The 26260-nt window shown below is 53.1% G+C and overlaps 13 protein-coding genes across 13 annotated transcripts; 7 read left to right on the top strand and 6 right to left on the bottom strand.

Annotated features, from left to right (window-relative positions):
• Window positions 1-335: 335 nt before the first annotated feature.
• On the top strand, window positions 336-3429 carry V1518DRAFT_436308 (uncharacterized protein; the record flags this gene model as incomplete). The annotated part of the gene is made up of 3 exons (XM_066906284.1): window positions 336-338; window positions 1213-3258; window positions 3310-3429. The coding sequence occupies 3 exons, from the start codon at window positions 336-338 to the stop codon at window positions 3427-3429; spliced, it is 2169 nt and encodes a 722-aa protein (XP_066762137.1).
• A 309-nt stretch (window positions 3430-3738) lies between these two features.
• V1518DRAFT_424713 (nucleotide-diphospho-sugar transferase) lies at window positions 3739-5185 on the top strand (the record flags this gene model as incomplete). The annotated part of the gene is made up of 4 exons (XM_066905872.1): window positions 3739-3762; window positions 3847-3903; window positions 3958-5106; window positions 5159-5185. The coding sequence occupies 4 exons, from the start codon at window positions 3739-3741 to the stop codon at window positions 5183-5185; spliced, it is 1257 nt and encodes a 418-aa protein (XP_066762136.1).
• A 16-nt stretch (window positions 5186-5201) lies between these two features.
• Window positions 5202-6541, bottom strand: V1518DRAFT_409413 (S-adenosyl-L-methionine-dependent methyltransferase). Its single transcript, XM_066902364.1, has one exon. The coding sequence runs from the start codon at window positions 6519-6521 to the stop codon at window positions 5565-5567; it is 957 nt and encodes a 318-aa protein (XP_066762135.1). The 5' UTR covers window positions 6522-6541; the 3' UTR covers window positions 5202-5564.
• On the top strand, window positions 6467-7668 carry V1518DRAFT_409412 (SAC3/GANP/Nin1/mts3/eIF-3 p25 family-domain-containing protein). Its single transcript, XM_066902363.1, has 3 exons — window positions 6467-7178; window positions 7227-7358; window positions 7407-7668. The coding sequence occupies exons 1-3, from the start codon at window positions 6657-6659 to the stop codon at window positions 7539-7541; spliced, it is 789 nt and encodes a 262-aa protein (XP_066762134.1). The 5' UTR covers window positions 6467-6656; the 3' UTR covers window positions 7542-7668.
• V1518DRAFT_389704 (uncharacterized protein) lies at window positions 7542-8915 on the bottom strand. The gene is made up of 2 exons (XM_066901741.1): window positions 8543-8915; window positions 7542-8495 (listed from the first exon to the last, which is right to left on the bottom strand). The coding sequence occupies exons 1-2, from the start codon at window positions 8725-8727 to the stop codon at window positions 7601-7603; spliced, it is 1080 nt and encodes a 359-aa protein (XP_066762133.1). The 5' UTR covers window positions 8728-8915; the 3' UTR covers window positions 7542-7600.
• V1518DRAFT_409408 (surfeit locus protein 6-domain-containing protein) lies at window positions 8877-10037 on the top strand. Its single transcript, XM_066902362.1, has one exon. The coding sequence runs from the start codon at window positions 8945-8947 to the stop codon at window positions 9929-9931; it is 987 nt and encodes a 328-aa protein (XP_066762132.1). The 5' UTR covers window positions 8877-8944; the 3' UTR covers window positions 9932-10037.
• V1518DRAFT_409407 (COQ9-domain-containing protein) lies at window positions 9917-10781 on the bottom strand. Its single transcript, XM_066902361.1, has one exon. It carries the CDS (start codon window positions 10709-10711, stop codon window positions 10001-10003), a length of 711 nt encoding a protein of 236 aa, XP_066762131.1. The 5' UTR covers window positions 10712-10781; the 3' UTR covers window positions 9917-10000.
• Window positions 10782-10796: 15 nt separating this feature from the next.
• Window positions 10797-12463, top strand: V1518DRAFT_409403 (DHHC palmitoyltransferase-domain-containing protein). Its single transcript, XM_066902360.1, has 5 exons — window positions 10797-10960; window positions 11015-11251; window positions 11301-11536; window positions 11586-11779; window positions 11839-12463. Exons 1-5 carry the CDS (start codon window positions 10866-10868, stop codon window positions 12370-12372), a joined length of 1296 nt encoding a protein of 431 aa, XP_066762130.1. The 5' UTR covers window positions 10797-10865; the 3' UTR covers window positions 12373-12463.
• V1518DRAFT_409402 (Ctr copper transporter family-domain-containing protein) lies at window positions 12464-13633 on the top strand. The gene is made up of 5 exons (XM_066902359.1): window positions 12464-12716; window positions 12779-12926; window positions 12989-13109; window positions 13165-13186; window positions 13246-13633. Exons 1-5 carry the CDS (start codon window positions 12621-12623, stop codon window positions 13342-13344), a joined length of 486 nt encoding a protein of 161 aa, XP_066762129.1. The 5' UTR covers window positions 12464-12620; the 3' UTR covers window positions 13345-13633.
• A 309-nt stretch (window positions 13634-13942) lies between these two features.
• On the top strand, window positions 13943-19062 carry V1518DRAFT_443977 (uncharacterized protein; the record flags this gene model as incomplete). Its single annotated transcript, XM_066906447.1, has 5 exons — window positions 13943-14116; window positions 14167-14328; window positions 14380-16188; window positions 16239-17685; window positions 17738-19062. 5 exons carry the CDS (start codon window positions 13943-13945, stop codon window positions 18886-18888), a joined length of 4743 nt encoding a protein of 1580 aa, XP_066762128.1. The 3' UTR covers window positions 18889-19062.
• On the bottom strand, window positions 18751-19823 carry V1518DRAFT_32161 (ADP-ribosylation factor family-domain-containing protein). Its single transcript, XM_066901151.1, has 2 exons — window positions 19603-19823; window positions 18751-19548 (listed from the first exon to the last, which is right to left on the bottom strand). The coding sequence occupies exons 1-2, from the start codon at window positions 19665-19667 to the stop codon at window positions 19035-19037; spliced, it is 579 nt and encodes a 192-aa protein (XP_066762127.1). The 5' UTR covers window positions 19668-19823; the 3' UTR covers window positions 18751-19034.
• Window positions 19824-21297: 1474 nt separating this feature from the next.
• V1518DRAFT_409389 (uncharacterized protein) lies at window positions 21298-22826 on the bottom strand. The gene is made up of 2 exons (XM_066902358.1): window positions 22423-22826; window positions 21298-22362 (listed from the first exon to the last, which is right to left on the bottom strand). Exons 1-2 carry the CDS (start codon window positions 22620-22622, stop codon window positions 21705-21707), a joined length of 858 nt encoding a protein of 285 aa, XP_066762126.1. The 5' UTR covers window positions 22623-22826; the 3' UTR covers window positions 21298-21704.
• Window positions 22827-23870: 1044 nt separating this feature from the next.
• On the bottom strand, window positions 23871-25973 carry V1518DRAFT_30362 (uncharacterized protein). The gene has a single exon (XM_066901099.1). It carries the CDS (start codon window positions 25926-25928, stop codon window positions 24006-24008), a length of 1923 nt encoding a protein of 640 aa, XP_066762125.1. The 5' UTR covers window positions 25929-25973; the 3' UTR covers window positions 23871-24005.
• Between the last annotated feature and the right edge of the window lie 287 nt (window positions 25974-26260).

Genomic DNA, 26260 nt, shown 5'->3' with positions numbered 1-26260 from the left:
TTGTTCTACTGATGCAGTCGTGCACTAAACAAAACATGCTCGTCAACATGATACCTATAACTCATCACAATATACTAATATGAGTAGTCAGTGTCTGACGCTACATGAATAATCATGAACGGCCAATGTCAGAAAATACATAAACGATGAACGAAATCTCGAAGAGAAACCTATTCAAATCAAGACTGATACAAAAACCAGGCGCTCAGGTAATACTGTCTCATGCATTCTACGCCAGCTACACATGCACATCAAAATTGTCTATACAAATGAACGCTTCCAACCACTAGCATCGTCATGGCAAGTCTAAGTTGATTAACCGAAAGTGTCGTCCCATGGTTCTTCATCATCGTCGGGAACAACCACCGGTTCCTTCCTTTTAAGCAGGTCCTTTCTGCATAGAGGGCAAGTGGCGTGCTATCAGGTGAGTCATCATATATAAAAATATCAGCAACGACAACCAAATGCGTACCACTTTGAGCCAGGGTGCGATGCAGTCCATGTCGAAGTGGTGTAGAGGACTGCATGGCAGTCTAACGACAAGTGGATAAGGATCTATATGTAATTGTTGTCAGAACAGACTTGCAGCGACCCTGTGTTGAACTAACCGTCTAAGTATGGTGTACTGCAGATAGCACATGAATCGTCATTCTTGAGCTTCTTCTTTGCAATTCTATCGAGTCCGTCAAGGAACTGCTGGGACACGCCCTTGCTCTGGCCGGAGGGATGATCTGCGTCAGCAAAGAGCTGTGCCGCAATGCGTTCAAGCACTTCGGAGTTTCCCATATCCTGAAAAGCGCTGGCTAGACTCCGCAGAGTGGACTCTGACTGCGCATGTGGCGCAATGTCCATGGAGAAGAACGCGGCTAGGTCGGGGTTTATGTTCGCGAAGGTCGGGCGCTCCGCGGGGTCTGGGCGGCCGCGCACGGCAGGAGTGGCAAGGTTGTGGTCGTCTGTGTAATGTTAGCTACGTACTATTCGAGAAGCGAAAGACCTGCCTTCATAGGTGGCCATGATTGTAAGGTATATGGCGAAATCGCAGGTGTGGGCGATGACTACGAGGCTCAGCCGCGCATTGGGAGTTTGCGGCTGGGCTATTTGCTACTTCTGTCACGCGCCAGCCATCGCGAGCCTCGCCTCCTCTTCTTATCCCCCAATCGCTCCTGCGCTCGACGCGCGTCCATTATGTCCGCGATGGAGGCGCTGTACCAGGAAGTCACTGAGTCCATGATTCCCACGTCGGCGATTCCATCATCTTCTGCTGCGGCTCTACCACCGGCGCGGCGCGTCGTCTCCTCACCATTATCTGGACCCACGGCCTCGCCCTCCGCACCGACGCCCCGCTCATCCTCGCTCACCTTCGCTCGTCTTCTCAATCGTCGCTCTAAGGTTGGCGAGTCACCGTCCTCATCATCGTCGCATTCCGGCGCGGGTGGAGCAACTGCCGCCTCAGCGGCAGGTGGAGCTGATACCCTCCCTGGCGATGCACTCTCCGAGTTCTTGTACTCGAAGGGCTTCATCGAGGGCGTTGGCAGCGATGTTCTCATACGCGCATTTGAGAAGGACTATCATCTGCACCGGCTGATACTTTACCGGTCACCATACTTCTCCATGCTGTTCTCCGGAAAGTGGAACGACAGCGGGTCTGACGTTATCGAGCTCTCGTTCGCGGACGATCCGAATATCTCGGTGGAAGCATTTGAGCTTGCTGTTGGACGTTTGTACGGGCACGCTGACCCAGGGGCAGAGGCGAAGCACGCAATGTCACTGCTCGCGGTGTCGAGCTTCTTCGACATTCAAGACCTCGTGGAGTACAGCGTGAATTTAATCATTCTGGGACTATCAGCAACCAACATCGCCGAGGTCCTACATTTTGCACAAAACAGCAACTACGGATATGCAAGCACGCGATTGATCAACTCATGCAAGAACATATTATACTGCGAGGGATGGGAGCTAGGGGTGCGCATGTGGGACCAGATCCCAACCACGATTGCGGCAGAGATTCTGAGCGGAAACCCGTTTTTCGTGCTCACAGAGTGGGATAGGTGCATGTTTGTCATTGATCTGATCAATTGGCATCTGAAGTTCCACAAGCCGAGAAACCAGTCTGAGTGCGACGGCTCAGACATTGAATCAGTGAAGGGCGGAAACAGCGGCAGCAGCATTGCGGATACTGTGGGCGCTAGCAGTGGGCCACGGAGTAGAGAAACGAATTATGAGCTGTACGATGTCGCACCGCTGCGAAAGACGATGGAAGGTGGTATACATTATGCGCACTTTACATTCGAACAGGTGCAGGAGCTGGATAGCATGACTGATATTTCCGGACAGCGTGTCGTGTCGTCTGAGACTCTGCGCGATGCGGTATGGACGAGTTTGCTGTTACGGCAAAATATTCTGAGCTGCGCTCCTGAGAATGGTAGTCTTGGATTTCTTAACCGCGGTCCTCTACCAGCGGCAGACAGTAATGGCAGACGACCGGCATACATCATTCCAGCTTCAGACGAGACAACAGTGGGTGTCGGCGCATCATCATCTGTTTTTCAGTCCGGGCTTGTTACCTCGAAGACACTTATCGGCAGCTCGGATGACGAGGAAGAGGAAGAGGTTTCTTGGACACAGTTCCCGCCGTACCGGTTTTCTCTTGAGTTCCGAAATGTGTCGAAGCTGCGGGAAGACAAACGTGTATATAGCAACACGATCTGGTACGCAGGATCATATTGGAACGTGTACATCCAGAAAGTGAAACAGCGCAAGTCGGTCGTGCAGATGGGTGTGTATCTACACCGCGCACGGTCTGCCAATCCGCAGCCGGCGCTCGATTCGGCTGTGACAGTGAGCGGCATGACAGAGCAGCAGGACGGGAACACAAATCGGCAGTCGTTGCTAGAAGATGACATCACCGCACTGACGACGGATAATCCGTTCAGCGATCTATGGCTACGGGGCACACCGCTGGATGACACAACGTCGATTATGTCAACTACGACAACGACTACGACGACGTTGCAGTCAGAGAGTCCGAGCACAACATTGCATGGTGGAAGTAGACCATTATCTGTCAAGTTCTCATCCACACGACCGCAAGGAACGACTGGGGCTGCGGCTTCGCCAGTGTCGGCGATGCCGGAATACCAAGACATGCGGCCAAAGATTTCGACGTACTTCGAGATATTCACGCAGTCGCGAAGGGGAAAGCACGCGATCACCTGCTTCTCTTCGAGTCCAGATATGTTTAGCTTTTCACAGTCATGGGTGAGTTCTTCCTGAGGCGAGTTGCTGTAGTCGGTGACTGACAGATTACAGGGCTGGAAGAGTACGACGCTGTGCGCATCGATCGATGAGCAGCAGCAGCTTGCCACGGAAGGGCAAGGCGACGACGCTGAGGTGAACCTCAAGTTCATGATTGTGCTAGGTATGCAATGACGTGGCGAAATTGACACAAAGTGGACTCTTGACTAATGCGTGTTTATAGGCATTGTTTGAGAGGTGCGATGGCTAGGACGGTTCACTGATGGACATGTAAAACGAGATAATAGAAATAAAACTGCTGCCTAATTGGGCCGCGCGTTGGCGTCCTGCATGCTGCTTCACGTGCTGGCCGCGTGCGGCTTAGAGGTCGATGCAACCTCGAGCAGCAGTGTCACCCTCGCCTCACGCTCGACTTGTCGCCGCCTGCGCTTTCCACTCCCTTCTTTACGGTGCTATTCACGCTCATTCACCTGGCTGCGCAGCATGAGTTCGAAGTGTGTCATTCTTGTACGTATTGGTCGCTATGGTGCGAAATAGTAGCTTATTTTATGTGTGCTGGCTAACGTCTAACGATCTTCGTCCGGCAATTAGGTTGGTGGTGGCACCCGTGGAACACGCTTTAGACCGCTCAGTCTTGATATTCCAAAGGTAGGTGTGATATGTATTGGTTTTTGATGCAGAGTATGTTAACATCTTCAATAGGTCCTTTTCCCCGTGGCCGGCCGCCCCATTCTGTCCCATGCCCTCTCTGCGCTCGCGGCAGTCTCCTCCATCAAGGAAGTGCTGTTGATCGGCTTCTACGATGACTCGGTGTTCAAAGACTTCCTAACCGAGTCTGCGCGCGAGTTTCCGGGATTGTCGATCAAGTACTTGCGCGAGTATCGGGCGTTGGGCACCGCCGGCGGGCTGTACCACTTCCGCGACGCGATTCTGAAGGGTAACCCGTATCGGCTGTTTGTGATCCACGCGGACGTGTGCTGCTCGTTCCCGCTGGAAGAGATGCTAAAGATGTTTGAGGACAAGGAGGCCAAGGCCGTGATTCTTGGCACGCGTGTCGATGTTGCGTCGGCGTCAAATTTCGGCTGCATTGTGTCCGAGCCCACAACGAAGAAGGTGCTGCATTACGTCGAGAAGCCGGAGACGTACATCTCGAACCTGATCAACGGTGGTGTGTACCTTTTTGACCGCTCGATCTTCGACGTGATCGGCGCGGCGCGTACGGCTCGGCTCGAGGACTCGCTCGCGATGGTGGAAGAGCAGCTGGGCGAGGACGACGGCGACGACGTGACCGAGACGCTGCGTCTGGAGCAGGACATCCTTGTGCGTCTTGCGCAGGCTGATGGATTTTACGTGTACGAGACGCGCGGCTTCTGGCGCCAGATCAAGACCGCTGGCTCGGCCGTCCCCGCGAATTCGCTGTACCTGCAGAAGCTTTTTCAGACCGACATCGACGCGCCCGGTCTTGCGCGCGCATCTGCGCAGATCGTTCCGCCGGTGTTCATCGACCCAACGGCGTCGGTGGACCCGACCGCAAAACTCGGCCCGAACGTGTCGATCGGCCCGCGCGCGCGCGTCGGACCTGGCGCGCGGATCAAGGAGGCGATTTTGCTCGAGGACACTGAGGTCAAGCATGACGCTTGCGTGCTTTACTCGATCCTTGCACGCGGGGTTAAGGTTGGCGCATGGGCGCGCGTCGAGGGAAGCCCGATCACACCCGCCCAGCATTCAACTGTTGTGCTCAAGAATGGTGTGCGCGTGCAGAGTGTCGCGATTCTTGCCAGCGGCGTCTCAGTCAAGGACGAGGTGCGGATTGAGAACTGCGTCGTGCTGCCGCACAAGGATATTACCTCGGTTCGTATTGTGTTCACGCTTTAACATGTCAATAGTGCTAACGGTTTGGCAGGACGTAGAGAACGAAATCATCATGTAGTCTAGCGTTGATGTGAGTTTGTGTGCGATAGTTGTGGAGAGATTTGATATTCAGCGGGTGGAAATGAACAATATTATCTTTGTGTCTTCAATGAACTAGTCTAAAAGTGATGTTGAATTCAGCTACGTCAAGCGAACCCTATGTTGATGAGGCGAGCGCTCCGGCTTATTTGGAATTCATTTGATCTTCTCCCATCCGCATGCAAAACTCACCACCCACTAGGAGTAACGAGTAGCACCGTGCCTTGCTATACCAAAATCTCACTGACGCGAGACTTAGTTACGCGTCGATCAAAAAACGAGCGTGAAGGAGGAGGAACTGTGACTAGCGGTTCGAGGAAACCAAGTAGCTATGTGTTCTAGATAGATGTATTGGAACGTCAACTTACATCGAAGAGATCACGCATGTGTGCCCATTCGGGTCTGTCGGCACGGTATGCAACAATGGTTCTGACGTTACCCGCGGTGTCGCGCATCGCACCGCAAATGAATTTATTGTCATAGACGTCCAGTAGCGCGTCGCAGATGTCGAGAAACTGCTCCTCGTCGGCTAGTTCGGACACGATCGCACCCGCGCCAGCGCGCCATGCGATATCAAATATAGCGGTGTAGAACTCGACCCCGCCCACGAGCGCGAGTTTTGGCTCGTGCACGCGAACAGAGCGCGCTGTGTGTGCGCGGGACGTATAGTGTTCGAGTGAGATGTATGGTGGATTTGCCACGACAAGGTCGGCGATGGTATGCATTGGGATATGGTATTGAAAGAGATCAGCAATTTTGAAACAGACAGAGGACGAGGGAGGGAGATGTGCGGCGTTGCGAACGAGATTCTCCTTTGCGAGAGCGATGGCTGTGGGGGAGACGTCAAAGGCGGAGACAGCGACGGTTTTGCCAGGCACCGCAACGAGCTCTTGTGCCATGAGAAGCGCAACGCAGCCGCTACCGGTGCAAATATCTAGCACCGTGAAGGTACTTGTGCTGCTGCTGTCCTCGTTGCCGGAAAAAAATTCGTGTGCCTGGCGTACATGCCGTGCAAGCCGAATCCCCCACTCCTCCGTTTCCCAGCGCGGAATAAGTACCCCCCGACGACACCGGATATCAAGCCCGCACCCAAATGGCTGCGAGCCGAGGATGTACTGCAACGGCACAGCGTAGTGTGCCCGCGCAAGACACGCGGCGGCAAGGCGTCTAGAAAAATGCGGACGGCCACGGAAATGTTCGGTAAGCCAGCGGAGCTCGGAGCGCGCGGCGGAGAGGGAGCGGTTGGCGCGCAGAAGGGGGAGAAGAAGCGGTTGGGTGCGGAGGAGATGGCACTTAAGCGATGGCGGGATGCGCATTGGGGACTGGTGGAGAGAGTGGGAAGAAGGAGAAGAAGTGTGAAGATGGTTCTGTGTTCGCGGCCGAGCGCATCGTCACCGCAATAAGCATCGTCAACTCCACACCAACCACCTACGCCTCTACATCCCACCACAATGTCCGCAGAACTCCAGTCCAGCGCACACGAGCTTGCTGCCGCTTTTGCTGCAAAGCAGTACTCTGCCTGCGCCGCGATGCTTCCAGCGCTCAAGGTGCGCCTTGCACAGCTCAACTTGCTCGTGCCGCTACCCTCCTCCGACGTCTCGCTGCTCGCACTTGCGCGCGACATCCTCGAGATCGGCGCACTTACGCTGATCTACCTGCGGGAGGACGCCTTGTTCTCGAGCTACCTCGCACAGCTGTCACCGTTTTACAGGCTTAGGGACATGATCCAGCCGCCGTCGTCCAATGAGAAGAAGCTAATCGCGCTACGGCTGCTACTCTTGCTCTCGCACAACCACATCGCAGAGTTCCACACCGAGCTTGAGACACTCGAGGACGAGACCGAGACCGACACGTATATCCGCTACCCCGTCATGCTCGAGCGGTGGCTTATGGAGGGATCGTACGACAAGGTCTGGAAGGCGACAACGCAGCGCAGCGAGGTGCCTGCCGAGGAGTTCGCTCTCTTCTCAGATGTATGTGATCGTTAAATTGCTGGGAAGAAAAGTAACTGACGCGCTCAGATTCTCGTCGACACGATTCGCAACGAGATCGGCACATGCTCCGAGAAAGCTTACGCCTCGCTCCCCCTCGCCAACGCCAAGCATCTTCTGTTCTTCTCTGACGACGCCGATCTGAAGGATTTCGTCAAGAAGGTGAATTTCTTTCGTACTACTCTTCCAAATTGAACTAACAGATCACAGCGCGAGTGGACAGTTGTGAACGACCGGATCTTCTTCCCACAGCAAAGCGCAGAAGCTCTCGAGAGCGACATGGCGATGGAGAATATCATCGAGAACACGCTAGGATATGCACGCGAACTGGAGACAATTGTATAACTATGCTTGCTTTTCTCATTGTAAATTATATGAATATTTTCTTATATTTATTTCGGGACTTATATGCGCCATATGTTTAGCCGCTTATCGTAGAAACTACAGGTCGCGAATGTACGTCCCACGCCCCAAGCACAGCCATAGACCATACTGTCGTGGCTCTCCGTAATGGTCTTGACTACCACGGCTTCCTGTCCGTCAGTAGTCTCGAGCACACGTGCGCCGCCGTACATGCAACACGCGAGTACGAGCGTTTTGCCGTCTGTGGAAGGCTTGAGTTCAGGTTCAAGTCGCCATACGCCACCGCCGAGATATATTTCTTGTTTTAGAGCTGGCCGCTTTCGACCTGATTGTGAGTGGAGATCCCAGATTCGTAGCTTGTCGTCGTAGGAACCGGTCCACAAGATGTTGCTGTTTGTTGGAAACGGGAGGACTGCGGTGACGCCCGCGCCATGAGAGTGGCGATCTACCCAGAGCATTTGCTCGTCGTCTTCTTCGTCGTAAGTCGCAAAAGTGGAATTCGAGAAAGTAATGGCGTGCGAGATGAATGCGCAGTCATCGCCGCCAGTGAACAACGTGCCCCCTGACGCATGGAACGCAGCTATCCACGCCTCAAGCGAATGTTTAGTAGCAAAATTACGTAACCGCGGTGAGTCCAGCTCCTGTACTGAATGGTCCGAGATATCAGCGAGTAGGCATGACCCAGATGAAAGTGTCGCGGCGACAATCCCATGTTCGGTAGGCGAGAAGCAGAACGAGAGCACGAGAATTTCAGGCTCTGTAATCTGCACTTTACGCTTCAACAGAACATTGATCGTCGACGACGACAGTAAAGATACCGTCCATAGGTTTATATGCCCCGTTGAATGCGCCGAGACGAGAAGTGAATGGTCGTGAGGTGAGAACTTCACGTCGAGAATAGACGACTCCGGGGATTCAATTGACTGCACTAGATTTCTGTATCGAATTAGACATATTCCAGAAATGTATATATAGCGACTCACAATGTGTGTTCATCGGTGTAGTAGACATCTAAAGATCCGTTTCGCACGCCTGTTTCCTTTACAAGGTTGTATGTCCCTACGAGGAGGAAGCGTCTGTCATTCGGGTAATACGCCAACGCGCACGGCGGCAGCGATGTCACCGTGCCCACTTGTATCTCAGCATGTGGTATCACGTCCTCGGCCATTAGGTTTCTATCTCTCACGGTTTGGTATCTGTTCCTTGGATTCTTGACTAGGTTCGAAGTTAGCGATGTACCGCCACGGCGAGCCGCACGGCCAGCCCTGCTGCGCAAGCTGCGCCTTGCGCATGCTCCCAACGCACTAGCCACACATCGAAAAATATTCGACGTTGCACGCAGTTTTCACTTCGTACGTCCAGGCAGCCGCCGGCACACACAAATCATGGCCAGCGAACCTGACGATGGCGGCTCGAGCGGCGATAGCGACGCCAATGCGCAATATGATGAGTTGGTGGATGCGTCTGAGAGCGAGGAAGAGCTAGAGACGGAGGCGTCAACTCAGAAACTTGCTGAGAACGTTGACAAGACGAAAACAAACAAGAACAAGAAGAACAAGAAGTCGCAGACCGCGGAATATGAGGCACAGCCGGAAACTACGTCTGAATCTATCGCCTCTGTCGAGGAACATAAGTACTCCGTCGAAGAGCTGCGCGAGCGTTTGGCGCAGAAAATCAAAACCCTGCGAGAACAACGCAAGGCACCTGGCAGCGGGATGCCTGGCGCACCGCTGAACCGTGACGAGATTCTGCGAGTGCGGAAAGAAAAGGCAGAGCACAAGAAGCAACAGCTGCATTTACAGCGGAAAAAGAAGGCGGATGAGGAGAAGCTTAAGGAGGAAGCCGAGACTAAGGCGCTTGCTGCTGCGACGATCCCGGCAAGAGACGTCGAGACGGAGACTGGTACAGACACCAGCGCTGTGTTCACAAGAATTACGCTTGCGACCGGCGAGGAAGTTTCGAGCGGCGGCGAAATCATTGCCAAGAAGCGGAAGCGCGGGCCGTCTGATCTACTGGGTCAGCTCAAGCACGTTGAAGCGAAAAAGGCGCGGATAGAGCGCATGGACGCCGACAAACGCGGCGTGGTCGAGGAGAAGGAGCGGTGGAAGCGCGCGATCAAGCAGGCTGGCGGAGAGAAAATCCGCGACGATGAGGCAATGCTCAAGAAGTCGTTAACGAAACAGCGGAAGCGGAAAGAGAAGTCGGCAAAAGAGTGGAAGGACAGAAAGGAGGGTGTGGAGAAGGGTATCAAGTTACGACTAAAGAAGCGCGAAGAAAACATCGCGGCACGAATTGACCAGATCAAGAAGAACCGGCAAAAGCGGGCGTCGAAGAAGAAGAAGAGGGCCGGCTTTGAAGGGAAAAGGAAGTGAGCGCGAGGCTGGACCTGCATAGATTATATTATGTGCATTATCGAATTACTACTTCCAGCATCACTCCTTCTATCCTCGAGCAATCTGCGAACGCAGCAAGTTCAAGCTTGCGAGCCCCGCGAACGTGACCCACGCCGACGTGCTGCCCAGCGACTTGCTGAGCTCGTGCGCATCCTGCAGTCTGCGGTCAAGGAAATCCCACGTCATCTCGTAATCCACTGAGTTGTCCTGCGACATGTACAGTTCCGTGGCCGAGTATATCGCCGCAAGACTCGCCCTCTTTGTGTACCACTCAAAGTCAGAGGACTCGTCACCCGCGAGGAACCAAATTTCGTCAGATAGCAATCCCAGCTCCTCAAGCGCCGTAGGCGCATTCGAAGGCGTCGCCATGATCGCGAGCGCTTCCGGCCATCGGTGAATTACACCTACATTCCGCCGCAGTCGCTCGACAACATATCGTCGCACCTTCTTTCCCTGGGGATGCCCCTCCTCGTCGTCAATCTGCTGCTTCAAACCCGCAAGCCGAGTGCGCTCCGCGTAGAGATGGTAGCGAACAACGTCGAATACGCCATGATGGAACACAGCGGGGGTGGTGTCGAGGTAGCCTGCGGCACGGGCGCCAGCAGCAAGCGCGGATTTGGTGAAGCCGCGTTCGGGCACTTCTGCGAGTGCGGCGGAGAGGATCGCGGACTGCGCGGGGGTGTAAGGAGTGTGTGGGAGGTGATCGTAGGAGTGGTATGCGCGTACAAGCCCGCGGCGGATGAAGCCGGGAGCTGTCATTACCGAGTGGTGGTGGGTGGTGGGTGGTATGTACGGGAGGGTCGCGATGCGCACCGCGATGGGACATCGCATTGCTCGCAATCGACGAGAAGACTAAAGGCCTCTGACGAATTCCAGACACACCTCGACGAGAGGCCGCAGACGCTCAGGCATAATGGCTTCCTCGGCCATCTACTACGTCGTCAGCTTTATCGTTGTCTTCTCCACGATTGTCTTCATCGTGCTTTTCGGTCGGCTTCCCGCCTTCAAGTAAGTCCACCTAATGGCGCCAAAGTAGAGACAGCGGCTAATTGCATCCCGCAGAGACACGATTGTAGGAAAAGCGCATGTCTTGCTATGGCACAAGGTTCCGGCCGCATTGGTGTCGGTGGACATGGTCGTCACTGGTGGCAGGCTCTGTGCGAAGAGCAGCGCGTGGGCAGACTACCTCGTGAACGACAAGAACTGGGCCGTCGTTGTATTCTACTCCACCATCCTGACCAGTGCGCTGTTTGTTTTCTTCTTGGACGGCTATCCTCGCATTTACGGACCATTACACCGGTAGGTTTATGACACACTCGAACGCGCAGTCCGTACTGACGACTCGAAGTTTGATCATTCCTCCACTTGCGTTTCAGCCGTACTTCTACCTCTATCTCACAGCATTCACTGATCCCGGCACGGTCACTCAGGGCAACAATTATCGCATGCAGCGGTATTTTAAAAATGACAACATCATTTTCTATACTGACACCCTGCCATGTCGCACCTGCCATTTGCCGAAACCAGCTCGCAGCAAGCACTGTAGCGTGTGCAAGCGCTGCGTCGCAAAGATGGACCACCACTGTAAGTGCCCTTGTTCCCTGGCTTTAGACTATCTGACGCCGTAAAACAGGTGCGTGGGTAAATAACTGCCTGGGATATTACAACTACCGATTCTTTCTTGCATTCATTGTTAGCAATCTCATTGTGCTCACGTATGGAGCATATCTTTCCGGCCACGTGCTGTACGACGAGTACTTATTACAATACTTTCCACATGGCACAGCTGGGGTGAAGTATCCATGGGCAAGTTTACGAAGCTGGATTGTATGTAACATTTTCTTCAGCGGAGCGCAGACAAAGATTACTGACACGCAAGACAACAGCTGTTAGTTCATTCACATCAGTGGACCGCCCGGATGACTTCGGTTTTCATGATTGCAATACTGCTTTGTCCGTTAGTTATTGCATTCTTTTCGCAGCATATCCTGTACATTCACCAGGGCATGACTACCAACGAGAGCGAAAAGTGGAGTGAAGTCCAGTGGGTACTGAAGTACGGACAATTACAAATCTATAGAGTTCCCGTATCCACTCTCACTGCTGTGCCTGCGGAAGGTGAGAGCGAAAGCAGTGCCACGAAGGCGGAAGGCGAGAGCGCGAGAATTCGCCGACGCGACGGATACAGCGATGACGAAAGCACACAAGTTACCTCCGGGTCCGCAGACGCAGCGTCAGCTGTTGAAGCAACAATTGACGTGCACGTATACAAATACGAAGATGGTACCGTGAACAGGCTTGCACCAGCAGGAGGCGTGCTGGTGGGCATCGTGCCGGACCTCGAAAGCGTTACGAACATCTACGACAAGGGCGGATTTTTCCGCAACCTTATGGAAGTGCTCCTGCCCCCAGATCTGTAACTTATAGTATTGTCTCTGTAAACTTATCGCTGAAGTTGTATGTGCAACATACCTTTGTACAACATAATTGCATTTTACACAAACGTCGAGATTGTGAAGGCGGAGAGGAGAGGGCAGTGACTTCAGGGTCGGGTATTGCGGAGTAGGCGGAAGCCACGTAGCCGCGACGCGTTTGTGCCCAGCTGTCGAAGTGACCTTCTGCAATGCATCCCAAATTCTAGCGACCAATTACACGCGACCATTCTGTCATGGATCACACAGCCATGGACCACTCGAAAATGGACCACTCAATGCACGGCGGCGGCATGGAGAGTTCCGAATCGGCTGCTGGGTGCAAGATGAATGTAGCGTACACCTGTTGGAACGGTCGGGCCGATAACCGGAAAACTAACCAAGACGTCCATAGATGCTCTTTACCTTCGATTCGACAGATCTCTGCATTGTTTTCCCATGGTGGCATATACGTACAGGACTTGGATTCGCCATATCCTTAATGACGGTCGTCGGACTGTCAATGCTTTACGAATATATTAGATTCATTGCATCAGTGTACGGTGCGTTTGATGCTTCACGATCTGGTACCAATATGGTATTACAACCGACTGATGATAAACAGAAAAGCTACCGGGCCCAGTGCTGGCCAGGACGGACTCAATGCGGTCTCCGTCACGGGGAAGGCTGGCTGTCATCAAGGCGGCGTTCTATGCGTTACAGGTGTTTTACTCATTCTTCATCATGTAAGTACGCCTCGAGCTCAGTTTGTCCGTTAAGAGGATTCTAATTTGCATATAGGCTTATTTTTATGACATACAATGTGCGTAGAGCATATCCTAATTTTGCCAGCGACTTCTAGCTAACATTCGCTTGTGATAGGGCTGGATTATGCTCGCGGTTGTCCTCGGCGCGTTTGCGGGACGGCTCGTATGGTCATCGCACGCGCAATCTTCACAAAAAGGCATGTTCTGTCATTGAAACCGCAGGCCGCTGTCGCGGAGTGCTCGTGCGGTAGTGTTGAATTATTGCTTGGTTCTCTGCCGGCTATCTCGACGGCGAGCGACAGATGACGTAGTTTTGGCGCGCTCCCAGCTCACGTACGGCAAGGTGCAGCATCGTCCCGCGCTGAGAGGGCCCGCACAGGACATGCGGAAGTGGCGGGATCTGTAGTGTTAATGAACTGAACACACGACAACAGGCCGAGAGGCCTGCAAACACACGCGGACCGTTAAAGGCAGACGATCCGGGATCTGAACGCAGTGGCGGTTGAGCATGCGTGCGGCGCAGAGAGAGCTGCCTCGGGCTCCGCCTCGCTGTCACATCACCACTTCCCCACCTTACACATCCCGCACCTTCTCCGCGCACGCGCCAGTGTCTGCGAGCTGCCAGTTGTCAACGCGACTACCGGGCACAGTTTGTACATCTGCGCGACCGGCGCTGCGCCTTTGCTCTCCTCTCCCCGCCCCCACCACCCCTGAGAGGCGCGACTCCCACTCTAATTATTTCCATGGCGGCGCGCTGCTGTCTACCCTGAACTCTTGTCACTCTTCCCTCTTCTGCGGCCTTGTGAGGCAGCATGAGCACATCTGCAGTGCAGGGGAGTCCTCAGGACGAATGCGAAATCAGCTCAGCTAGCGTGTACTCCAGGCCGTCCTTTGCACCATCCTTGCAGGATAGCGCGACCTCGTCGAATCATGTTTCCTACATGGAGCTACAACAGCAGCTCGCGGCTCTCGATTTGGAGCTTGAGGTATAGTTCATGGTCTTTTCGCTTCGTTATGACCTACTAACGACTCGCAGGAAGGAGATGTCACCGAAAAGGGGTACCGAAAGCGAAGAGCGTACTTGCTCGAGTACTATGGGCAGCACGCGGAGGAGCCGTACGCGCCTTTTCCCGCGGACGGAAACTACGGGCTTTTCAATCCATCGCAAACAGACGTGAACACTGATCAATATAATGCGGTATGTCCTGAAATCGGTGTGCTGTCGACATCGCACTGACATCCCCAACAGAGTCCAATTTCGAGTGAGCCACAGAACGAGTTTCAGCATTCGCCGCTGCCACGTCCAGAGTCTACCACATCGCAACCCATAAGTGAGAAGCTTGCAGCGGACCACGACTATGCCTTGTTCATGAAACAGACAGCTGAAAGCGTATACTCATCACAGTATGTCTCGGAATACTATACCAACGCGCGTACGCAGCCCTCCTCCACGTACGAGCTCAAGGGCGAGCTGCAGAAACCACTAGAGCCTAGAGACATATTTGAAACGAACTTCGATCCGCACAATGGCAACATCCCGATGGCGAAGTTCGACAATTTGGCCGCGATTCTGCGACATAGAGGAAGAAGTATCGGCAAGCTAACTGCCATATACACGCTAGACAACAAGGGCAAAGAGGTATCGGCTATTACGTGGGAGAAGCTTGCCTCGCGTGCTGAAAAGGTTGCTCAGGTTATTAGGGACAAGTCCGGGCTATACAGAGGTGATCGAGTAACACTGCTCTATCGTGAGCACGAGGTGATTGACTTCGTCGTTGCACTTTTGGGCTGTTTTCTCGCTGGTGTGGTTGCTGTTCCAATCAATACCGTGTCAAAGTTCAAGGACATCAACTACATTCTGAACTACACGCAGTCGCATCTCGCGTTAACGACCGACACAAATTTGAAGACGTTCCATCGTGATTTTAGTGCACAGGGTGAGACCTGGCCACGCGGAGTAGAATGGTGGAAGACCAACGAGTTCGGATCGTACCACCCGCCATCTAAAAAATCAGAACCTCCCGCGTTGCAGGTTCCAGACCTTGCCTATATTGAATATTCTCGCGCACCGACCGGCGAATTTCGAGGTGTCGTGATGTCTCACAAAACTGTAATGCACCAGATGAGCTGCGTATCTGCGATTCTCTCTAGCAAGAGCAAGCAACGACGTCGGACGTCGATGGGTGGGACGCTTACGCGTGATGGCGGCAGAATTATTGACCATATCGGAACCAGTCATCAGACCGTTATCAGCTATTTGGACCCGCGGCAGTCGATTGGCATGATCATAGGCGTATTGATGACTGTGTACGCCGGGAACTCACTTGTTTGGGTTCCTCAATCGGCTCTATCCACGGCCGGTCTGTACGCACATATTATAAGCCGGCATAAACCGTCTATCGTTCTTGCTGATTATCCAGGACTGAAGCAAGTCGCGTACAACTATCAAAGGTTTCCACTAGCGACGCGGAACTTCTCACGCAAGTACGCCGTCGACTTCTCAAGCATCAAGTGGTGTTTAATTGACTGCTTGACCGTTGATCCGGATTTTCACGAGATCTTGGTTGATCGTTGGCTTCGTCCGCTGGGCAACAAGTCTGCTCAAGATGTGGTTGCCCCGATGCTTACTTTATCCGAACATGGTGGCATGGTGATCGCAATGCGCGACTGGCTCGGTGGGCAAGAATCTCTCGGATGTCATATGCCTGAGGTATCTGCGGATGAAGAGCTATCTGGCCCTTCCGATCTATCAGAGCTATTGTTGGACAAGAAGGCGTTGTCTACAAACAACGTGCGGATTCTGTCTACGACACCGCCTCGTGGTGGATTTTTGGACGACAAGCGAGCAGATACGGTACGAGTCGGCGCTTTTGGGTATCCTCTTCCAGACGCAACATTGGCCATTGTTGATCCAGAGACATGTACGCTGGTTCACGATCTGGTTGTTGGCGAGATCTGGGTCGACAGCCCGTGCCTAAGTGGAGGATTCTGGGGATTGACGACGGAGACAGAAGAGATATTTCATGCGCGGTGCTGGGGTCAGCACGGTGCACTAGAGGTACGGTAACTTTTATGTCTTCTCTGAGATTCTGCTAACCGCTGTAACAGATGGAATTTTTGAGGACAGGATTGCTCGGCTTCATATATGCTGGAAAGGTTTATGTTCTTGGGCTGTATGAGGATCGATTACGCCAGCGAAAGGAATGGGAGGGGTCCAAGAGTCCGTCGATAACGGAGTCCGACTTAATATACACGAACCGACAGTTTCGCTATCACTATACTGCACATCTTGTGCAGACGATTATGCAATCCATTCCTTTCGTGTTCGACAGCTCAGCATTCGACGTATTTGTAAACAACGAATATTTGCCAGTGGTGTTATTGGAGTCGTCGTTAGCCAACACCGCACCCGAAACGCCGACGGGCCCACCAGTGGTTCTGGACCACGACGCGCTTCAGGATATGGCGACAAAGTGCATGGCTATTCTTGCTCAAGTGCATAACGTGCGTGTGTATTGCGTGTTGATCACCGCACCAAATACGTTGCCACGAACGATACGAAACGGACGATCTGAAGTGGGCACACGATTGTGCAGGAAAGAATTCCAAACTGGTTCACTCCCCTGCGTGTATGTCAAGTTTGGCGTTGACAAGGCGGTCGTCAATACTGCGATCGATCAGGTTAGCGAGGCGGAGGGCGGAATTTGGTCGGTTGCATCGTCGCGGTACAGGGACGAGTTACTTGTGCATGAGGATAAGCAGTATTCGGGTGTTGATGAGCGCGATGAGGTTATGGACGACCGTACGGGCAGTCTGCTGTCGAAGTTCACTTCAATTTTCGACATCCTTGCATGGAGAGTGGCATGCCAGCCTGAGGAGCTGTCATACTGCAGCATTGACTCGAAATCGCGCGAAAGCAAGAGTATGTCGTGGAAGAAGTTTGATGGCAAAGTTGCAGCAGTAGCGTCCATGCTAATGACTAAGGCCAAACTGAAGGCTGGAGACGTTGTTGTGCTGATTTATACTCACGGCGAAGATTTTGTACATGCTGTGCATGCTTGTCTCGCACTGGGCATCATTGCGATCCCATTAGCCCCGTTGGATACGTCACGACTGAACGAGGACGTGCCGGCTCTGCTGCATGTGATTGAGGACTACAACGTGAAGGCGATATTGGTGAACACAGACACAGACCACGCGATGAAGGGAAAAGTTATATCGCAGCATATTCGTCAGTCATTACATGTCGTCAATGCTACTATGCCACCGTCGTACAACACAATGAAGCCCGGACGCGTGTCTGGCGGATGCAAGGACCTGAAGATCAAAATGCAGGCACAGTGGATTGCACCGGGACGGCCGGCGATAGTGTGGCTTTATTGGACGGCAGATCATCGGCGCGTGGCTGTACAGCTGGGGCACGATACAATTCTTGATATGTGCAAGATTCAAAAAGAGACGTGCCAGATGACCCATGCGAAACCTGTGATAGGGTGCGTGCGTTCGACTGTGGGACTGGGATTTTTGCACACGTGTTTCATGGGAATATATGTTGGTATGTTGCAGTTTGTTTCCAAACAAAGGAACGAAGCTAACGCGATGCAAAGGTGCTTCGACGTATCTTATATCACCGGTTGATTTCGCTGCGAACCCGCATCTTCTATTCTTGACGCTCTCTCGCTACAAAGTGAAGGATACATACGCCACCCCGCAGATGCTGCGACATGCGATCGCAGTGATGGCACCGAAAGGATACAATCTGCGAGAAACGCGCAACTTGATGATTACATTCGACGGACGACCGCAGCTGGACTTGTTTGGCAAGTTACGCGTGCATTTTGCTGCCTGCGGTCTTGATGGCACGGCAATTAACACTGCATATTCGCACATGTTCAACCCCATGATCACGACGCGGTCGTACATGTGCATCGAGCCTGTGGAATTAAAGCTCGATGTGCGCGAGCTGCGACGCGGGTTTATTACGGTTACAAGTGCCGAGCACGGGGTGTCGACATTGACACTGCAGGATTCCGGAATGGTGCCTGTGAGCACACATGTCGCGATTGTGCATCCAGAGACACGACGACTGTGTCATTTGAGTGAGTACGGCGAGATCTGGGTGTCGTCCGGCGGCAACGCAGCGGGATTATACAAGTCTAAGGACCCGTTCGATGCGAAACGCTTCCAGGCTACCACTGTTGACGTGGACGCGGGGATGTTACCTGTCACGTACGTGCGTACGGGAGACCTTGGATTTCTGCGGACCGTCACGCGGCCTGTCGGGCCGGGGGGCAGTATGGTTGAGATTCAGGTGCTCTTTGTGCTGGGTGCGATAGGGGATACGTTCGAAGTCGGCGGATTAAACCATTTCCCATTCGATATTGAGCGCACAATCGAGCGCAGCCATAGGGCTGTATGCGCAGGCGGTTCTGCGGTGTTCCAAGCCGGTGGTCTCGTGGTTGCGGTGATCGAGGTTTCGCAGGGCTCTTCAGCCACCGCTGCCGCTGCCGCTGCCGCTGCTGCCGCTTCACAGTCACCACAAGCACAGGGCCCCCGACCGCCGTACCTAGCATCGCTGGTGCCGGTGCTTACGAACGCAGTCTTGAATGAGCACCAGATCGTGGTCGACATATTCGCGTTTGTGGCTCGCGGGGATTTTCCGCGGTCGCGCTTGCAGGAGAAGCAGCGTGGAAAGATATTAGCAGCGTGGGTTATGCGCAAGTTGAAGGTGCTAGAGCAATTTGTTGTGAGTGCGTGAGTGTATATATTTTCGGCGTGGATCGTTTTGGAAATTTTGTCTAGGAGTATTGCTTTGTTTGCGGAATTTGTAAGAGTAACTAGTGTGTCCAGAAAATGCAATTAATGCGATATGTACAAGAGTGGAAGAGAGATGTCTAGTGAGCTTTAGTCGAAGCGGTATAACCTGCGTTTGACTTCGTCAATGGCCCAACGTAAGCCCTGGTCGATGTTTTCGCCGGTATACGCGCTGCACGGTAATATAATCCACTCGTGATTTGTGATTCTGTCTAGTGCGAGTGCAACGCGCACGGTTTTGACAATGTCGTCTATAGATACACTTGACGGTACCGAATCGATCTTGTTGACAAGCACAAGTACGCCAGCGCCAGAGAGTTTATCCTCGGCGACCACCTTTGAGAGTTCCGCTCGACACTCGCTGAGGCGCTCCTCGCCGACGGTCGTTGCGTCGACGACCCAGATGACCACGTCAGTGCGGTCAAAGTAGTTTCGCCAGAATGGTCGCAGCGAGGATTGGCCGCCCACATCCCATAGCTGCAGCGTGTAACCACCGATGTCAGATAGCGTGCGGATGGCAAAGCCGAGGGTTGGTGAGACGGTTGAGACGTCCTCGTGCAGGAGGTGGCGGACGAGGGTGGTCTTGCCGCTGTTGTCGAGGCCGCTGAGTACTGGTGTTAACCGTCAGTTCTTCTTTAATTTTACAGGGGCGACGTACAGAATTAAAACGCGGATCTCCTTGTCCTTTATCTTTTGCTTGCGGATGGTGGTTAACAGGCCCATGGCGGCGTTGTGATGTGGTTGCTAAGGTGGCGAATGCGGTGCGGTGAGCACATAAGAGCGCGTCGGTTTCGCGTGTTTTGAAGTGTCCTCTATGCTCCCAATGCGTGTCTGGTCGGGACGGTTAACGTCCTCGTAGCCGGAGCGCATTTCAGTGTCAAAGCAACGACTTGCTGTAGCGGAAAGACATGAATAAGCGAGGGGATCGCAGATGGCAGGGTAAGGGCAGTTCTGGTTGTGTGAATCAAGTTGGCTCCCTTGAGACGCGTATTCGGTAGAGTGTCAACATTGAGCGGTCCGAGCGCCAACGGCCGCTATGAGCAACGATTCTCTGGCGCACGCCATTTCTTCCCTCTTGCGTTCTCTTATTCTCCCGCCTTCAACCGTATGCGAATACATCTGTTGTGAATGGTGGTATCATTATCAGCATCATTATCGGCGTGCCCGTCTCCGATATTCGTTGATATGTGAAGCACGTAAGCTCGCTATTCTCGCTGGCTCGCTTGCTCGCTTGCTCTCGTCGTGGCGACTGGGTCGCCAGCGGGAGGAGAATCAGGGGGTGTGCGAGCGGTAGGGTAGCAACTTGCCTTGTGTTCTGCGACTGGATGGTTCTCGCATGGTCAATAGCAGATTCAGTATGCCTGTGTCTGTCGTGGAACTTCTGGTGCTCTCTGGCATCTCCCTCGCCCGTTGCTCGGTATTATGCCGCGCGGCGACTGGACTCTGGTATTGTGGGACTCGGATGGTTCCGTGGAATCTCTACTGGGTAGCGATGTGTTCAGTTGAATCCCACACTCTAGAAACAAAGCTCGTTCCTCTACTGTCTTGCCATCAAAACCAAGAACATAAAGCAAAATGTGTTATATCCGTGCTTGTTGTGTAACATCAATCTCATTACGTACTTGCCTCGTCATCAATGCTTTGTGGCGATAGCATAGTCGCTCGCGTCTATGAACGCCGTAGCGCAACACTCGCTCAATCTATCTACCAACTGCCTGTCGTGCTTGTATACATCCCGCTTGATCCTTCAGTTGGCTATTGCCTGAAGAAGCGCCTGGTGTTTGGCAAGTCACACACGGCAGCCACGCGCCGCTCTGCTTCCTCACTATCCAAGAACATTCCAGTGCATGACTCGCAGGGTATACGATGCCCGGCAAAGCGTAAGCTCAATATCAAATGTCAACGCTACTCCGAGCTGATGCTTTTGCAGCTGTCCAAAAAGAGAACGTGCGCAGAGCTGAAGTAGCTGGAGATGCGCCTGAGCTATATGCAAGTTTCTCTGCCGCATCACAAACGGCGTTCAGGTTGACGCAACTAGAGGGGAAATGGTACACGATGAATGAGCAGCAAGCCGAATGATCTGGAATTCTGAATGCATACCCATTCCCCGGAAGGTCTGAATCTTGATATCACCTCGACACTGCGCGCGAGATAGCGGTGATTGTCACCCTCTGAGGCCTGCTAGCTAGAAGTGACTACCTTTACTCGATGGGTGCCAAACAGCAACCTTATACTGCGTCTATCTCATGATTCACGCATATCATCGCGGCGTGTCACTTCAACGCATTCGCAATCTTATGGCGTGCAGCAATAAATCAGTTCCTACATCAAATATGGGACTATTCAACCTATAGGCCTTTCAGTTACCACGGACAGAATAATATGACAGACGAAATATGGCTTGCACAGGCGTACACAGAGTCAATAGCACTTGTGGTATTGCTGCAGGCGCAGCCAAGGTGCACGGCGCCAGTAGCCACCAAGCTCTGAGATCAGCTGGTCAACCATAGCTACGCTCTTATGATTGATACCCAATGATATTACATATAACCACTAGCAATACAAGTCAATCACCCAAAGCCTAAATCCGGCTTATCGTTAATTTCCAAAGCGCCATTCTTGTTTAGTTGTAATAATAGAACGCCATATTTCCATCGTAATTTTCAAAACGCCATTTTAATGTTGAATCAGCCGACTATAGATCTAGCTTATGTTATAACTAGTCGACATCTTGTCGAGAGCTGTGGGAGCTTTTAGAACTCAGTGGACTGTAGCAGCTGCGAGAGCTGCGAGAATCTTAGCGGCCGCAATGACCTCAGAGTCTGCCTCGAATTCCGCGAAAATGAAGTGCTGCGGTAATTTCCCCGGTGCTTCTTCTGGTGTGGTAAGTGGCGGAGTTGGCAATAACGCTACTTGTGGAGAAATCTCCATCGGCGAAATAGCGGGAGTAAATTCCTCGAACATGGAGTGCGGCGATGACGTCTCCAATGTGGGGACCAATGGCGTCGCTTGCAAAGGCGGCATAGGCGTTGAATGAGCAATCATCTTTCTGGTCTTTCTCATCTTTCCCGCCTTCACCATATTACCCTTCTTGCTTGCTTTGACCACCTTAACCACTGTTACCGACTTGGTCGCATTGTGCGGCTTCTTGAGCTTCGTAGCGGCCTTTGCTGGTGGCGACGGGATCCCATCAAAGGTCGTCGCAATGTTGTCGCTGCTGCCACGGAAGAAAGCCGAGATCCATGCTGGTACAGCATCTCCCATTGCGAGCGCCGTACCTGGTGCCGGACGTGCCTGGTTGGAGTACTTTGCGAACTCCGTCGCCAGTGCGCGGTCGAAACGGCTGCCGCGAAGAGTGTTCTTCATTCGCGCGATCTTGTCGCCATTCCAAGCATTAGATATACGTTCGACACGCATTCTGTTGCGGCACAGTGTTAGCATTCTAGCGTGATCATAACGCCCTGGACTGGGTACATACCTGCAGGTGTCGCGACCGCACTTCATGTCATCAGAGACGGATGTCCATTCGTTCTCGTAAACTCGACCACGATGCGCAAGAATCATAGCGCACACTATGTTGAGCACGTAGTTGAGTTGCGGTTCGGTGAGAGAAAGATCATTGTCCGCGGCCACCTGGCTGAGAGGGAGCTTGCGTTTGAGGTTGCGTACGGGAGCCATATTGTTAAGTTGAGTGCTGAAGCTGAGACGTCAAGAGCAAAATTGCGAAAGTGTGATCGTGAGTTACGGAAATGAGTAGCGAAGGGAAAGAAAGTAGCCGTGAGGGAAGAAAGCGCCGGCGAAGAGCAAGATATGCTGCTATTAGGTGGAAAGGCGATAGCTTCAGCTGGAGCATCTCCCAACGCGCCGCACGCGAGTCGAGGATAACGGTGTGACGTCATGACTTTGCGGGGTACTCCATTATGACCTACTCACGAGTCACCACTGTACATAGCAATTCGCAATGCCACTAGACCATCAATTTTACTTCGCTGTCAGTCAGCATACTTGTTATTGCAGAAGTTCTGTTTTTGACGCGCGCTGTAGACTGCAAGTCGCAAAAGCTGACACGGTGACCACACAAAACCTTGCGCTGTTCAAGAGCTGTTCAGAGGCCACATCGTATGCGGCGTATGACGTCATAGCAGGGTACGCGAAGTACGTCTGTAGGCGCAGTTTGAGTTATCATCAAATCATAGGAATTCTGAACTCTATAGACAGCTGCAACTGAAATATCTGAAGTGTGAAGGCGGAACAGACATAGCGAGGGCAAGGAATTTCTCACATGCGACTCGTATTCGGTAGACCGTCCACAACGCTGCAGTCTGAGTGCCAACGGCCGTTTGGAGCACAAGTCCCCCGCCAGTGGCTTCCTCCCACTCTTCTTCTCTTTTTTTCACCTTTTTTCGTTGTATGCTCACACATCTGTTGTGGATATGGTGGCATTGTTTTCGGTGCGCGAGGAACTAATGCCTGCTGAAATGTGAAGCGCGTAGGCTCACTATTCTCGCTTGCTCGCGTCACGGTGACCAGTCGTGGGCAGGCGGGGAATCAGGAGGTGTGTGAGCGGTAGGGTAGCAACTTGCCTTGCGCTCCATGACTGAACGGTTCTCGCACGGCCAATAACAGATTCAACATGCCTTTGTCTCTCGTGTCGCTCCTAGTTCTCTCTGGTGTCTCTCTCATTAGTGGCTCGGCTTTAATGCTCTGCAATACTGGGCTCTGTGCCGTAGGACTCGGATGGTCATGCGGAGTCTTTTCTGGGTAGTGGCATGTACAGTCAAGTCCCACACTCCAAAGATAAAGTAAGATCTCGTTGTGTCCGCCGCTGGTTTGCAACATCAATCGCAATATTCGTGTTACTTCATCACTACTTGCCGCGAGACAATTGTAGATTACGTCGAGTCAAGTTCTCTCAGTCAGAGGATCAAGTTCTATATCAGTGAAAAATGCTAAATGCTGTATTATCGTAGCTGCACATGTTCGAGACCATGTTCAAGCAAATAGAGGAAAATGCTAAAATGTGTTGTGCCATGTTCATGTTCCAAGAGAAAGAAAGTCATGCTATACCTGTTGCCGATCCTGTGTCTGCTGCTGCGTCATCATTTGTCGCTGCATCTCTTGCAACTCCCGCAATCGCAGCAGCCGCTGCTGCTCCTGGTACTGCTGCTGCTCAAGCAACTGCTGGAGCACTGGCTGGTGCTGCAACAGCTGGCGCGCAATCTCTTCTTGTTGCTGTAGTTGCTGCCACCGGAGCTGTTGCAGGCGCTGCTGCTCTTGTTCACTGTGCTCTTCAAGTACGCATTCTTGCAATAGTGCTAGTCGCTGCTGCTGCTGCGTGCGCTCCTCCTCTTCGGCTTGCTTCTCCTCGCGTGCCTTTTCGAGCCGCGAGGCGAGCTGTTGCTCCTCTTGAAGATGCTGCTGCTGCTGCTGCTGCTGTAACAGCCGATCCTGAATCTCTATCTGCTGTTGCTGCTGCTGTCGACGCAGCTGCTCGAGTCGTTGTTGCTCCTTCTGCCGTACAAGTCTCTCCTGTAACTGCTTCTCGCGCAGTTTGTGCAGTCTACGCTGTTCTTGCTTCTGTTGTTTCTCCAGCAGCATGCGTCGCTGCTCTTGCTCCACATGCGTGGGTAGTTGTCGCAGCTCGCGCTCACGCTCTTCTTCCTCACGTTGCTGAAGAATTAGCTGTCGGTGGTGCTCTTCGACTTTCTCGAGTTGCTCGTGTTGGTGCTGGCGCTGTCGTTGGAGCTCCAACCGCTCGTACTCTTGCTGCTTCTTCTGGTCCTCGAGTTCCTGTTGCTGCTGACGTAGCAGCTTTAACCGACGTGCCTCCTGCTCTTGCTGCTGCTCCAGCAGCACACGACGCTGATCCTCCGACATCTGCGGCGGTAGGGTGCGCAGTTGTTCCTGAAACAATTTCTGCTCCTCCTTCAGCAGCTTCTGCTGCTCGCGGTGCTGCTGCTTCTCGAGCTGGCGCTGCTGCTGGCGTTGCTGTTGCAGTAGTTGCTTCTGCAGCAACTTCTGCTCGCGCTCTTGCTCGAGCTGCTGTACGAGCACGCGGCGCTCGTCGAGCATCTGTTGGCGCTGCTCTTCCTTGCGCTGTTGCTGCTCGCGGTAGAGCCATTGCGATGATACCGCGTTTAACCCGCACTCGATCGTGTTAGACGATCCGTTGTTATGATCGGCAGCAGGGGATCCGGCGCTAACTCCCCTCATGAAATCGATGCGGTCGTTAGTAGTCCCGACCTTGGGGGTACCGTGATGGTACTTGCGGTGCTGAGTTGACACGGAGTCGCCAGCATGTATACGCTTGCGCTGGGATTGCTCGGCGGTGAGGGAGAATTTGAGGAGAGGTGCGCCCGTTGGTGGGACATATTCGGGTGCGTCTGCGTCGTCCGTGCGAGGTTGGTTGGCGACGTGCTCATTATTACCAACGTCGGTTAAAACGACCTCGAGAGCCCTCTGCGTCGTGGCAAAGCTGTTATAGTAAGAGTGCCCGTCCATTTCGTTCTCCTCTTCGGACACCCCATCCACGTCTTCATCGCCGCCATCGTCGTCGCGATACGCGTCCACGACTTCCCCAGATTCCTCTACCCCTCGCAGCGCGGCATGTCGCACGCGACCACCGGCATCCTCATCATCACCACCAATCCCATAAAATATATCTTCGCAAGCGGCATCGTTCCCGCCGCCGTACGAGGACATTGGACTCATCATCATACCGCCTGTTGCCGTGTCGACGACGACATCCACTACATCCGCAGCAGCCGTCGCTTCAGACACCGCGCCCATTAAATTGGTCGAAACTTCGGAAAGCTCAGTCTCCAAGGCGTGTAATAAACCGTACAGCAGCAGGAATCTTGCGAGTGAGATGCGTCGAACAAGACCGCGACACGTTGTTGTCGCGGTGTGCTGTGTCCGGCGCGTCGAGGCGCGCTTGCTGCAGTAGTCGCGCTGCTGGTGCGCAACGGCGCATGCCGTTTGCATATGTTAATTACTCTCGGCATAATGTCAGTGTGCGGGTTTCGTGGCTTGTCCCCGGCTTGCGCCATAGTTTCATTTGGCAACCTTGACCGATGCAGATAAAGCTCAATGGCTGTATGTAGTAACTCCGCGGCGATAAGATAACTTTAAGTACGAATACTGTCTGGTCCACGACCCACGCGGCCCGCGGCAGCTGTTTGACATTCCGCATCGGTGCCTCGGTGCCTCGGCTTGGTATTCCTATCCTTGATCGATACTTGCGTGTTGTCGAGAATAGTACAATAAACGTATCGATGTACGATCAAGTGAGGAGTTGTGGCGCAGCTGATGGATTA

The sequence above is a fragment of the Limtongia smithiae genome, assembly GCF_038497785.1.
Source record: "Limtongia smithiae strain NRRL Y-17922 unplaced genomic scaffold V1518scaffold_1, whole genome shotgun sequence".
In the NCBI taxonomy this organism is placed as follows: domain Eukaryota; kingdom Fungi; phylum Ascomycota; class Lipomycetes; order Lipomycetales; family Lipomycetaceae; genus Limtongia; species Limtongia smithiae.
Note: the sequence above shows the minus strand (reverse complement) of the source record. Positions and strands in the feature narration are given on the sequence as shown.

Coding starts and splice junctions, on each gene's coding strand:
- V1518DRAFT_409403 (XM_066902360.1), top strand. CDS start 10,866: ATGGCTTCCTCGGCCATCTACTACGTCGTCAGCTTTATCGTTGTCTTC. Junction 11,252..11,300: donor ATTTACGGACCATTACACCG/GTAGGTTTATGA, acceptor GACGACTCGAAG/TTTGATCATTCCTCCACTTG. Junction 11,537..11,585: donor CGCAAAGATGGACCACCACT/GTAAGTGCCCTT, acceptor GCCGTAAAACAG/GTGCGTGGGTAAATAACTGC.
- V1518DRAFT_389704 (XM_066901741.1), bottom strand. CDS start 8,727: ATGGCCGAGGACGTGATACCACATGCTGAGATACAAGTGGGCACGGTG. Junction 8,496..8,542: donor TACACCGATGAACACACATT/GTGAGTCGCTAT, acceptor AATTCGATACAG/AAATCTAGTGCAGTCAATTG.
- V1518DRAFT_409412 (XM_066902363.1), top strand. CDS start 6,657: ATGTCCGCAGAACTCCAGTCCAGCGCACACGAGCTTGCTGCCGCTTTT. Junction 7,179..7,226: donor AGTTCGCTCTCTTCTCAGAT/GTATGTGATCGT, acceptor TGACGCGCTCAG/ATTCTCGTCGACACGATTCG. Junction 7,359..7,406: donor TGAAGGATTTCGTCAAGAAG/GTGAATTTCTTT, acceptor AACAGATCACAG/CGCGAGTGGACAGTTGTGAA.
- V1518DRAFT_30362 (XM_066901099.1), bottom strand. CDS start 25,928: ATGCAAACGGCATGCGCCGTTGCGCACCAGCAGCGCGACTACTGCAGC.
- V1518DRAFT_409407 (XM_066902361.1), bottom strand. CDS start 10,711: ATGACAGCTCCCGGCTTCATCCGCCGCGGGCTTGTACGCGCATACCAC.
- V1518DRAFT_409389 (XM_066902358.1), bottom strand. CDS start 22,622: ATGGCTCCCGTACGCAACCTCAAACGCAAGCTCCCTCTCAGCCAGGTG. Junction 22,363..22,422: donor TGCGGTCGCGACACCTGCAG/GTATGTACCCAG, acceptor GTGCCGCAACAG/AATGCGTGTCGAACGTATAT.
- V1518DRAFT_409408 (XM_066902362.1), top strand. CDS start 8,945: ATGGCCAGCGAACCTGACGATGGCGGCTCGAGCGGCGATAGCGACGCC.
- V1518DRAFT_409413 (XM_066902364.1), bottom strand. CDS start 6,521: ATGCGCATCCCGCCATCGCTTAAGTGCCATCTCCTCCGCACCCAACCG.
- V1518DRAFT_409402 (XM_066902359.1), top strand. CDS start 12,621: ATGGATCACACAGCCATGGACCACTCGAAAATGGACCACTCAATGCAC. Junction 12,717..12,778: donor CTGCTGGGTGCAAGATGAAT/GTAGCGTACACC, acceptor AGACGTCCATAG/ATGCTCTTTACCTTCGATTC. Junction 13,110..13,164: donor TTTTACTCATTCTTCATCAT/GTAAGTACGCCT, acceptor ATTTGCATATAG/GCTTATTTTTATGACATACA.
- V1518DRAFT_32161 (XM_066901151.1), bottom strand. CDS start 19,667: ATGGGCCTGTTAACCACCATCCGCAAGCAAAAGATAAAGGACAAGGAG. Junction 19,549..19,602: donor GAGATCCGCGTTTTAATTCT/GTACGTCGCCCC, acceptor ACCAGTACTCAG/CGGCCTCGACAACAGCGGCA.